The sequence below is a fragment of the Arachis hypogaea genome, chromosome 11 (genome assembly GCF_003086295.3).
Source record: "Arachis hypogaea cultivar Tifrunner chromosome 11, arahy.Tifrunner.gnm2.J5K5, whole genome shotgun sequence".
In the NCBI taxonomy this organism is placed as follows: Eukaryota; Viridiplantae; Streptophyta; class Magnoliopsida; order Fabales; family Fabaceae; genus Arachis; species Arachis hypogaea.
This window is the reverse complement of record NC_092046.1, coordinates 99,872,404-99,885,597: the sequence shown is the minus strand read 5'-3', so window position 1 is coordinate 99,885,597 and position 13,194 is coordinate 99,872,404. Positions and strand designations below refer to the sequence as shown.

At 29.5% G+C, this 13,194-nt stretch overlaps 1 protein-coding gene across 9 annotated transcripts; it reads right to left on the bottom strand.

Annotated features, from left to right (window-relative positions):
- Positions 1–2,669: 2,669 nt before the first annotated feature.
- LOC112722314 (uncharacterized) lies at positions 2,670–12,742 on the bottom strand. Of its 9 annotated transcripts, none has more exons than XM_072207042.1 (7): positions 12,468–12,742; positions 10,560–12,394; positions 10,347–10,462; positions 8,910–8,991; positions 8,597–8,677; positions 4,426–4,586; positions 2,670–3,464 (listed from the first exon to the last, which is right to left on the bottom strand). In XM_072207042.1, the coding sequence occupies exons 3-7, from the start codon at positions 10,407–10,409 to the stop codon at positions 2,853–2,855; spliced, it is 999 nt and encodes a 332-aa protein (XP_072063143.1). In that variant the 5' UTR covers positions 10,410–10,462; positions 10,560–12,394; positions 12,468–12,742; the 3' UTR covers positions 2,670–2,852. The 9 variants fall into 9 exon arrangements, with proteins under 9 accessions (XP_072063143.1, XP_072063147.1, XP_025629087.1 ...); XM_072207046.1 differs by having other exon boundaries at positions 8,852–8,991; positions 12,468–12,726; XM_025773302.3 differs by having other exon boundaries at positions 10,560–10,657; positions 12,468–12,596.
- Positions 12,743–13,194: the final 452 nt, after the last annotated feature.

Genomic DNA, 13,194 nt, shown 5'->3' with positions numbered 1-13,194 from the left:
GTGAGGGGTTTTGATGATCTCGAGGGAGGGTGATGAATTGGAGGTCCTTGAATTAGAGAGGATGTGACTCTTACTACTGTTTGTTACACTCTATATAGTATAGCAGTGTCCCTCTCTTCTCTCTACTTATATTCTTTGTGTGTATTTGAGAGAGGGAGACTTCTGAGTAGTTCTGACTTTCCTTCAGTATAGTACTACACACATACACCACCACAACACTGTCTTCTCTTCTCTCTGCTTACACTTACACAGAGACTAAAGTGACTGACAATTTCTGAACCCCTTCAACAGGCCCTTACCCCCTTCCCTTCCCTCAATTCATCACCATTTATATGCTCCTCTCATGAATCAATGAAATCATCATCTATATATCCAACAAAATAATAATAAAGTGGCTACTTTTTACAAATATAATTTCACCTAAAAATAATATTAGAAAGAGAAAGTTTAGGAATCATCATTTTTATTAAAATTTGACTAACATTTAAATAATAAAAAAATAAATAATTTTATACTATTTAATGAAATTTCATACTATTAAAAACACTAATAATAATTAATTGATAGTTATAAATCATAAAACTACTGTTGCTAGTACTCTTCTATTATGAATAGTTAGATAATTTAATTAATATATTAAACAATTTGTTAGTTTGTAATATTATCTTTACACAATATTTTTAAGAAAGTAATTATCTAATAACAAAAAAATTGGACTTTGTCAGTTTATATTATTATTACAAAACGACGGCTTACTTTTTCTTTGGAGAATTTCTTCACTAATTTTCTTGTGAAAAGAAAGTGAAGAAAACCCTAACCCTCTATTTTATTTCCATCCTTCTTCAATCATGAACTTTTTTTTTTTTACTTTGCTTGGCTGCTGCACCTTCTTCGACTGTGATCTCGGATGATCGGTTCTAAATTTTACTTATATAATGTCCAATTGTGCAAATAAAGCAATATAGCAAGGAAAATGGTTATTAAATTTTATTTGCGGTGTTCATCGTTCAATTATATATACATAATAATTAGTTAATGAATGTAAGCAAGATATACACTGGTGTATGCATGCAATTCAATGCAAGTTGTCAATGTAGGTGCAGTCTACGAGGGTCCACTGTATCAACAGTTACGAATTGGGTACCTAGTGTAGATCAGAGACATGGATAGGATTTGAAAATTATTATTAAAACAGTAAGAAACAAAAAAGCTGAAAACCCTAGTTAAGGAGGAGAAGATGAAGAACTGAACTAGTATTTTTTATGGTATTCAATGTGGAAAAAAGGTTACATATATATATAGCCAGTGACAGTGGCTCACTATTTCAGATACAAAGATATATATCTTTTTTGATAGAAGAAAAATGAAGAGCCTCAGTTTCACGGGAATTGAAGAAGATGTTATTTATTATTATTTTTATTATTATCTAGTACTACATCATGATGATGATGATGAAATTGAAAACTACAATTCAAGAAGGGAAGATGGGAGGGACACACAAATTAATGTTGAGAGAAAAACACTGCTCCTTTTTCCTGTTAGGTTGATTCATGAGTTCAGTTCTTTCCACCAGGCACCATCATATAGATATAGATATACATAGAAATGTCATGAAAAGTGGTCTACATATACAAACAATTCTTATCTGATCTGATCTTCTTTTACTACTACTACTACTACTACATCTACATGATGTTGAGACTTGAGAGTAGCTCAACTACTGAAGCTTAATATCTTGTCTGTGTTTGTTACTGACACCTTCCTCATCATCACTTTCCAATATAATTCCCTTAACTCAATTCTTTCTTCACTCTCATTCTCTTCATTTCTATCTTCAAAAACTCTCATTTCGCCAAACTTAATATTATTTTTCCAAATTAATTTTTTTAAAAGAAATGTTTTATATTAAAAAACATATAAACTTTATAACTATTATTTATCTGCTTAGTAACTTAAAACGTTAGCACAAGTAATTTCAGGAAAAAATATTTTACGTTTACTAAAAAAGTTTCAAATGTCTTATTTATGGAAATAAAAGGACTACTTTTTTTCTGAGAAGTATTTAACAACATTTGGTAAAGAAAACTTCAAGAATGGATAGGTTGTGACCAACTTGCTCAGGGGAGTAAGAAATCAAAGGAAAATAGTCTTCAAAATCAACTATTTCCAATTATTCAGATACAAGGGAGAACTTAAACAAAAATTAATCAAAGAACAGAAAAGTAAAATTAGGGTGGTCCTCCATAAATAATAGCTGATCTGAGTAGAATTAAAACAGGCTGGAATATGTGTTAAAAAAGTGGACTAAGCGTCAAAACTCTAAACCATAGAGTTAGGCTTTATATATAATCAAAGTAGTGTTAACCTCATTTTATTCTTATTCATAAACAATGACAGAGAGAAAGAAAGAGGAGAAAATATTATTGTGAACTCCGCTTCATAGATATTGCACATGCCTATCTAGATAGAGTTGCACTGAATACACAAACAAATTAAAAGGGTCTAGTAGCCACATACATTACTACTATTGCATGTTCTACCAACTTATTTTTAGGCTCTAAAGAAAGCCACACACACAAAAGATTTCGAAAAGACTACCTAAGATCCTCGCAACTTCTTGAACAATACCATACAATCAAGGACTCTAACAAACTAATTAATAACAAAAATCCCACGAAATTAAATTTATTAAGAGAATAAAAAACACTAGAACCTTCAACAACCAAGCCTACGTAGAGTAATAATAACCATAATAGACATTATAAAATATTATTATACCATAAGAAACATTTTAGACCATGCCTCAAAAAGTATAAACCCTTGATGGAAGGGTATTATACTGCAAACTTAATTCACAAATTACCTCCTCTTCCATCGCCGTCACCTAACCCGCCCCCATCGCTGATATCCTTGGAAGAGGTATCGGTCCATGGAAGAGAGTATGGGTAAGAATAAATATTAGGTGAATATTGGCGATTATTGTTATAGAATCCACTTCCTTCGTTATCAAATCTTGCCCCAAACCTTTGGGGAATTTGTTGAAGGGAAGTAGCATTGGTTAGTCCGGGGGGCATAGAAAGAGCCGGTGTCGGAGCGATGTCAGTAAAGGAATAGCGGAGAAGATCAGCGTTGGCGGCATCAAGTTCCTTCTGAAGTCTTTGCACTTGTCTTTGGAGGAAAGATATGGCGCCAACGCAGCCGTAAACAGGATCTCTAACGCGAGCTTCTGCCTCGTAAGCGAGGGAGTTGACCGCATCCTCCCTCTGGTGAGGCAGAAGCTCGTTGAGGAGCTTGGTAACGTTGCTTGCCCCGAAGATCTTGTGCACGTTTGCAAACTTTTGAGGCTCTTCGGGTGGAAAATAAGGCGCAAAGATACACCCTGGCATGCACTTCCTCCTCAAGAATTTGCAGGCAGCGCAAGGTGAATTGTACGAGCTTGATGATGCCATCTTCTTCTTGATTCTCTGCAAAAAAAAGGAATCATCATCAAAACTTCTCATATTCTTCACATCTATCTCAACTACTACTTCATTCTCTAGTAAGAAGAAGCTTTAAATTTGGATCTGGTTTGTGCTAGCTACTTCAGTTGCACCCTCTTAATTAATTTCACTTTCGTCGTTTTTCTTTCTTGATGGTGATGAATTTGTGATTAATGAATAGTTAGTGAAATAGGGTTTGGAGAATCTTTATTACTATTGTTTTGTTGCAGAATATATCAGTGATACTATACCGAAACAGAAAAAACTTTCTGGACACCTTGGAATCGGAATAGTATTATTAGTCCCATCTTAATCAGAACCTTTAGGCCTTTATGTTCATCAGTTTGAAGATTATTATGTCACTTTTTTATTTTTTAATTATCTGTAATAAGTATATAACCGTCTTTTCTTTGCTTTCTTCTTTAACAACTGAATTGTTTCTGAAAAATATTTTTTTCAAGCTTTCACTTCTGATCTCTCTTCTTTTTTTTAAAGTAAATACTTGAAGGATTGGAAAAAATATTATTAATAAAAATGAAATCCTCTGAAAAGTCAGGTCTGAAATGGAATTTCTCCTTTTAGCTTTGTTTTTCTTCTTCAACTTATTATCTATTTAGGAAACATGCACGGAAACATAGGATCTTTCTTCTGCTGGAACAATTCAGCTGCATGATCAACAAACAAGTCATATATATTTTCCTTCTGAAACCAAAGATGGGAATTGAAAGCCCTAAGAAAAAAAAAATTAAAAATAAATCCACTTTGTGTATTGTTAGTTCTAACCCTTACTTCAATTCAAGAAACAAAAACAGAGAAAAAAAAAAAAGGAAAAGAAAAAGAACTATGCATAAATCCGAGAAGGAAGCTACACATGAACAAGGGTTCGTTTTTACCTGTTTGTGATGTAGAATAGTAGGTTTTCTTTGATGAGATGAACTGAAAGTACCTTTTTTTTTTCTTTATTCCCTTTCCCTTGTTGGATGATAAGGTTTTCACAACCTGCTTCTTTTTTTTTTTTTTTTTTCTCTCCCTTCTTCTTCCTCCGTGACAAAAACAGAAAATAATGGTATAAGCCTCTCTCAGATTTGTTGAGGAGTGAAACCCTAACTGGAAGAGAGAGATAGAGAGAGTAGTGTGAAAGATGATGATAATTTAATAAGTGGGAAAAAAGGTGATAGTATGTAGTAATAGAGTGGGAGAGGGCCGGGGAAGGCAATCGAGAGCATTGAGTGGATATGATGGAGAAGGAATGAATGGATGCAAAAGACAAAGAGAAAGAAAGAAAGAATGACTATGACCTTGCATCCAATAATAATATCAACAATGTGCCTATGTCTCCCATTCTCAATTCCCTAACAATTTCCTTTATGTGAAACATCCAAATTGATCATTAATTACAAACAAAAAATGATAGAAATTAGTTATTATCTATTTATACATAAATATATAAAAATAATATTTATATATTAAAATTAATTATTAAAATTAGTTATTATATATTTTTGTACAAAAATATATTTAATTTAATTTATTTTTAGCATATATTTAATATTTTAATATTTATTTTATATTAATAAATAATTTTAATATATAATTAACATAATTAATAAATATATATAATTTAATTTATTTTTAATATATATTTTATATTTTAATATATATTTTATTTTGGTAACTAATTTTCATAACTAATATTAATATTAATGTATATTTTGTATAGTTACTACTACTAACAAGAATTTGAAAACTTAAGTTATTAAATTTAAATAAAAATATAGGATGACATGTATTTAACACATTATTTCAAATAAAAGTATCATTTTTAAAAGGTTTAAATTTTGAATCGTACATATATTTTTTTTCTGTATTAGAAAAATAATAGTAATAATTATTAAGTTCTAAATATTTTAATAAAAAGATTTTGATATTATATCTTGATGAAATGATTTATTTTAAAATTTTAAATTATTAAATAAAAAATAAAAAATATTACATATTTAACACATCAAAATTTTTTATTTCATTAACAAATAAAACTAATAGTTGATCTTTTGATAACAATATTTAAATGCCGTCTTGTCAGTAGTTTAATCGGAATAAAAAAAGTGTTCATCCTATTGGCAGTTTAATTTTTCAAATTAAGTGAATTTTTTTAGTGTCTTTTCAAATTAAGTGAATAACTAACGTTAAAAAATATACAGAAACAGAAACACGACATGCAAAAGTAGGGGTAGAAAAAGAAAGAATTTTTTTTTGGGGGGGGGGGGGAGGAGGGAGGGATCGTGTCATATATAATTACTGATAAAGATAACAAAAATTGATAATTATTAACAGCGTGACCTAGATATTTTGAGGGCTTGGGGAGGTTTGCTTTATTGTCTTCTTTTATACGGACAGAAAAATCATGTGTTTGTAGTGTGTACGATCATCTTTTTTGTTTGATTAGTGTGTAGTAGAACTTAATTGTGTTTATAAAACTAACATGACGTGTGTATATGTGTATGTTCTAGTAACACACAACAACATGCAATCCAAGTGTGATTGTTGTTAACCTAGTACAGTAGTTAGGTTAGGGATAGGATTCACTGAGGGGAGGTTTTACCAATGTACAGCAGCTAGTTTTGCTTATCAGATTTTATTTTAATACTTCTTTTTTCTTTTTTCTTTTTTATTATTATTTTTTTTAAATATAACTTCATCCGGCTCCGGTTTTATATGTTAACTTTGATAATATAAGATTTTCTTTTGAATAAATATAAAAAAATATTTTTTAATTAATCAAGTCATTTTTTTATTGTATACTATTTTTATAATTCTTTTTTTTGGGTGGATTTAGGTTTTAGAATTAATATTTAGAGTTTAAAATTTATAGTTTAAAATTTAAAATTTAAAATAAAAAATAAATTTAGAATTAATATTTAGAGTTTAAAATTTATAGTTTAAAAAATTAATTTTCTAGTTATACTCTTTTTTTTATTCAAAGTTTGAAAGCTTAGGTAGGTTTTAGCAATATATAAATCATCTTATTAATATTAGGACATGTTAATTTTAAATTCTTTAGACATTTATAAAATTACTTATATATCATTTAATTACTGATATATTAATCATATTCTTCATATTGACAACAAGTACCAAAAAAAGCACATTCAATTAAAATATAACACTACTTTTTTGACAATTATATATTTTATCAATTATCTCTTGTCTGAGTTAGTTGCTAATAAGATATTGGACTGAAAGAATACATAAAACAGTGGAAGCTAATTTAGATGGCAAACCTTGCCAGCTAATAACAATGAACACTCAATGGGGCTTCTGGCAATCAATTGGAAGGACAAAGCACTCTTTATAATAAAAAATCAATTTGGTTTTTGTTCTTTAAAGCCTTGTTTGGTTTTAAAGACATTGATATAGGGATATGGATAAGCTAATATATGTTTATTGTTTGTTTGTTGAGACATAAATTTTGAATGGATATTTTAGTATATAAATACATATAACATATATATATTTAGTGTTTTTTTAAAATGCTAAGATAACAGAGATATAATCACTATAAAAAAAGAGAGCTATTTTAATATGGTTTTTTTTAATAGCTATAGTTAAGTATAAAAATTAATATATATTTTTGACAAATATCACAAATGTCAAATTTTTTATGTTTTTTTGATGAATAATTTTATTGTAGAAAATTACTCCTCAATTTTGACACTCATTTGTTTAACTTACTCTATTATTCCTTTTTTTTGTTGAGTTCCGTCAATTTTGGCATCACACTGCTCTCAGTTTAGGATCATACTACTCATTCTTCATCCTCAAAATCTCAGTTTATTCTTCAGTTTCAAGATTTCATCTCATTCTTTGTTAAAAATTTTTGTTGAGAATTTTTTATGGTCAATAAATGTCAAAATAAATAGTATTTTTGACGGTTAATAAGTATCACAAAAAATATATTCTCAAATTTTTCTAACAAATTATTTTTGACGGCCAATATTTATCAAAATAAGATTTAAACTTTTTTTTACAATTACTTATATGTTAAAAATACTATTTTTGACAAAACTTTTATTAACATATTTTCATAGTTAAAATAGTGTCAAATTTTAATTTTTTTTGACACATAATAATTCTAAAAAATAATTTATATTATTGTAGTGAATCAATTAGACATAATTTTTTATATTTTTATTCTTTATTAATTTTTACACAATTAATTTTTACATTTTATTCCTTATCAATTTTTTATATTTTTATCTTTTATTAATTTTTTATATTTTTATCCCTTATCAATTTTTATAAAATATATATATTTTTTAATTTTATTTGTATTATTCAATATTTTACCAAACACAATATATATACACTAATAATTTGTGTCTATGTCTTTAATGTTTTTCACTACAAGAAATATCGTTAAAATCGACGGCCAAATCGACGGCTTAGCCGTCGATAATATTAAAATTCGACGGCAAAATAGACGGCGGAGGTGGTCGCTATTAAGCTTGTCGATTTTTTAAAATGCTAATAAAATCAACGGCTTGCCTAGCCGTCGATAATAATTTAATAAAATCGACTGCTCTTCTGTCTGTAATATGAGTGTGAGGATTTTACGTTCTTACTAAAATCGACGACATTGCCGTCGATATTATTATATAAAATCGACGCCATTTCCGTCAATATTTGATTCAATAAAATTGACAACATTTTCGTCGATAATATGCTTACTAAAATCGACAAACCAGCTGTCGATATTTGATCCAATAAAACCGACACAGTTTCTGTCGATTTTTGTCTATAATATGCTTATTAAAATCAACAGACAGGGCGTCAATATTTGATCCAATAAAATCGACACAGTTGCCGTCGATTTTATTATTTAAATACCGACAAATTTTTTTGTTTATTTTTTTTGTCTATCTTAATTTAAAGTAGATACTAATAATAATAATAATAATATTAATAAACCCAAATAATATAATAGAAAAACACTATAATCACAAATTAGTAACAGAAATTATGCTTATATATAACAAAATATGTTAGATTTCTTTCTGCCAAATGAAAAAAAAAACAAGGTATTAAATATAAAATAATAATGGTTACATAATATGTACCAGTCTCAGCGCTAGCAGCGTCCAAAGATTGCTCTCCAGTAACCATTGTTACAATAGCAGCCGAACTTTGCCATTTAGAAACTGTTAATAAAAAATAAATAAAAAAATAAAAGAAGAAGAAGGAATCATTATATATAACAATTGGTATTGAATAAAATTGAGCTATATACAACAAGTTTCTTTTTTATTTTTTTTTAAAGAAAATGATGTCACACATATTATTATATTATATATTCTACAAGTATAAATAATAACCTAGAAGATCAGTGGTTGAAACATTATTGGCAGGTGTAACATGGGTTATTGTTGCTACCGTTATTGGTTCTTGTACAAGAAAATTTGTGATATCTTTGCTTGTTGAACCCTGCAGAATTGAGTGTGCTTCTACGAAGTTTCTGGACAATAAGACACTTATCTCACCACTTTTTTATTAAAATTATATATTTACAAAGATAAATTATACAATAATGATCATAGATAAATTATATATTAAGTAAAATTGATGATGACTTAAAGCCATGTACTAAGCAATTTATTAGAACAGAGGCATAAGCTTTGAATTCAATATCTTCAAATAAAGAGATTAAACAAATACTTTAATTTATGGTTGCTTATCCTAGTACAAACAAAAACAAAATATACAACTCTTTTAAGAAAAAAATTCACTCAAAGCATGAAATTTTTAATGAAACTTAAGATATTTGACTAAAATAAGGAATAAGACTAGCACACCATTCAGAATTAGCAAACTTAGAATAATAGTAGACTAATACACCAATCAATTGACAAGTAAACAATACATATAATTCATGCAAGAGTCCTCTGAGGCCATGAAAGATTCTCTAGTACAAATAGTAGAAGACAATAGCTTATGATACTCATTTATATATATACATCTACATGGTATGGACAAGGGATTATAATTGATGAACCATGACCTTCAAAACTCATATTCCAATACGAAAATGTAATCAGTGTTCTTCTATTTCAACTTATGAGTCTCACGCAACATTTTCTCAATAGAACGCAAAGATGAATCCATGCTTGTGAGTTGGCTTTGCGTGTATGCAATCCACTCATCTACCATGGATCCAATCTACTCTCAATAAAAGCACCAATTAAATAAGTAACTACACTGCAAACAATTATCAAATCAATAAAGGGAATAAGAATGTATAGGTTAGAGTAAGAAGCAATGAAACAGTGAAAACAGCCCTGAACACAGGGAGCCCTGCACTAAGAATTCATAAGCATTATCAATGGTTATCTTTCATCCACTAGCAATTCCCTTTTAACAACCCATTTTTTCCAATCCGTTGCAAATAACTATGAGTTAGCACTGGCTAAATATCATTTGTGACGCACAACACTTACACTCTATAAGCATTTTTATTTTAACAATAACATGTATGTTATTTATATTTATAAGCAGTATCTTAAATAATAATGTAATGCAATGTCTACAATAATGTAACAATATCATCTTGAATAATGTAAAGACTGCAAAATCATTATGCTGGTTATCTCAGCTACCTAGATTTCATAATTTTTCAACCATATCATATCAATTCATATGACATTGCTTGGTGTCCAATTAATGCAATAACTAAGAAGGATCAAAGACAGAACTTCAATAGATTGCGGAAAGCGGATATTGCCCAGCAAGTGATTGTGATATAAATCATTAGACAAATTAAAGCATGGAATATTTGAACTTAAGGAGTAAAAAATGAAACACAAAATAAATTACCTGTTCCCAGTTTTTCTTAACCACTGTTAAAGCAGAGTCATATGACTGTTGCCTCTCCTTCATTTGAGAAAATTTATTCTCAAGAGCTGTATGCTCTACTTCTGCGTTTCTAATTTCTGCATAAGCTTTTAATTTTGAAACTGAAGTACAACAATATCAAGCTGTAATAAGAGAGCCATAAGTTCAATTAGAATCACCCATGCAGGTTATTACCTTAGTTCTTCCCATATGCTAGTGCTTCCAAGAGCCACAGTCAGGCCGAGAAGCGGCGCAGGGACCGGATCAATGCACAGCTTACAAGTCTAAGGAAACTAATTCCAAAAACTGATAAGGTACAATAGCTCATTTTAATTTTAATGTGTCTTAAATACTATAAGGTATTGCTATTTGAAACAGGGCATAGTTAATTTGAATGATACCATGAAAATATAAACATAATTAATGAATTTGTGAAGTTTCTGATTAAGAATATGTATATAGAAGGTGATTTAAACAATGTCGGATTATAAAAATTTATAGATATGATTTATAATATATGAATTTTCAATTCAAGTGTAACAAATTGATCTTGCAGATGGACAAGGCAGCTTTACTTATGTCTTTTGAAATCATGTCTTTTGTCTTAAAGCAAAACAAATTAGCCACTAAATGTTCAAACACTTTTGAGGTTGAATCAAGTTGCCAACACTGAATAGTGAATAATGTGTCACCTACCATGACCACTTGGTATCATGAATGAATGGTCATTGTTTGCAAATATGATAGGAATCTAAGAGTTTGGTTGCTAAATCAATAAGCATACACTTGCATTTCCAAAACAGGATAAGAGCTTTTTGTGGTAGTAATTGAACAAGGTACCTTAGTACTTATATCAAGACATAATAAATCTTAAAAACCATTCGATTGTTATTGGAAAGAGTTGGATTTAGAATCCAAACTAAAGTTTGAATTAAGTTTTTACTACTTCCATCAGCTGTTAAGTGTTATTAAAATACAATCCAAAAATAACAAAGAGTGAACAGAGCAAGTAACTAACAAATGCAAGCACAAATGACTAGAAATATAATATGCATCCAAACGAAGAATAAATGATTTGCTATCTGTACTTGTTATACTTGTTATCAATTTTTACTCTTTTGAGAATAGACATATGCTGACTCCACATTCTCTTAAAGCAAATTAAAGGCCCAACCCCAATGCCTATAATATATATAGTAACTCACCCTGCATGTACTTCAAGGTCCCATTAACTTTGCTTTCTATCTTCTTCTTCTTCTATACCATTGCTTCTCATTACTTATTAATTAAACAAGCCCAATATGAGGCACTCTCATTATATTTTAGCATTTTTCTTCACTTTAATTCTTACAACTCAAGCAAGACACCATCAGCTAAAGGGAGAGAAATCAACCTGAAAGTAGTAGCTAGCAAGAGGTTTTTATATTATATACTTTTCTATTCTGCCGAAAGTAGTAGTTGTAGTGTAGTGTGCTGTGTGGCAAAATAAGCTTTCATAAGAGATTATGTAGCATATTAGTTAATGTCAAAATAATAAGAATTATAATGATATAATAATTACTCATGCTCAAATTATAAAAAAGACTAATATAATTACTTTAGATCCAATAAGAGATCAGTGTGAAGAAGGATATTAGGTACTAGAGATCAAGGAAAGAAATTGAGTTGTAATATGCAAAATGAAAGTAGAGGTGAATCTGCTATCAAAGAGAAAATCATAATAACATTGATTATGAATTGAATTCTTAGTTACGATAGAAAGAAAGAGTTCAGCTAATTATAGTAATGACTAACTATACATAACTAACTTAATATAAAGTTGTTATCACTAACTAAAGGTAGCTACAAACAAAATTGATGAATGGAGGGTTTTTGGATTTTAATTCTTAGTCTTAAAACTGTAATTGTAATTGTAATTATATATCATGCATCTCATGCTTAGCTTATTCAAACCAAGCAATAAATAAAGCATATTTCATCAATCATGATGATGTCTTCATCAGCAGCAGCTCCTTCCAGTTACCGAAACCCTAATTCAATTCCAGCAGTAGTGAAGAGAAAGCGAAGTCAACCAAGAAGACCAGGCAAGAAATTAAAGAATACCTAGCTTGAAATCTGTTATTATATATGTGAATTGATGAATTGAAGCATGCAGATCCAGAGGCAGAAGTAATAGCTCTATCGCTAAAGTTGCTAATGGCGAAGAACTGTTTCGTGTGCGAGATATGCAAGAAAGGAGGGACCAGATCCTACAGTTGCACCGGCGAGGGGCAGTGGAAGCTTCGGCAGAGGGAGAAGGAGGTGTTGGTGGTGGGCACGGGTTGAACAAGGGAATTTGGGGGAGTTTGCGTCTCTGAACTTTAGACACGGGAGTGGACGCGGGAACATGTATTTTTAGTGATAAAAATCGACGGCTAATTTGTCGATTTTAATTTAAAAAAAACAACATATATAGCGTCTATTTTATAGATTAAATTTACACCATCCATTCCATTTTAGAGAATAATCTAAACCGTTTAAATTTATCGACAGCAACATTGTCGATATTTAAAATAATAAAATAGACGACATACTCGTCGATTTTAATTTAAAAAAAAATAACACATCTAGCGTCTCTTTTATAGATTAAATTTACACCGTTCCATTTTGGAAAGCAATCAAGACCGTTCACATTTATCGACGGCAACGTTGTCGATATTTTAAATAATAAAATAGATGCTATATTCGTCGATTTTATTTTCGACTTCTGGTGCATCAATGATATGACGATAATAGAAAAAAAAATTAATACATCATAAAAATATCGACGACCAAGCTGTCGATTTTAATA

What these genes read in the sequence shown, in the direction of transcription:
- LOC112722314 (XM_072207042.1), bottom strand. Translation starts at nt 10,409, where the DNA reads ATGAAGGAGAGGCAACAGTCATATGACTCTGCTTTAACAGTGGTTAAG. An exon ending in TTAAGAAAAACTGGGAACAG is followed by an intron (nt 8,992 to 10,346) that starts GTAATTTATTTT and finishes CTTATTGTCCAG; the next exon opens with AAACTTCGTAGAAGCACACT. An exon ending in CGCTGCTAGCGCTGAGACTG is followed by an intron (nt 4,587 to 8,596) that starts GTACATATTATG and finishes TCTCTCTTCCAG; the next exon opens with TTAGGGTTTCACTCCTCAAC.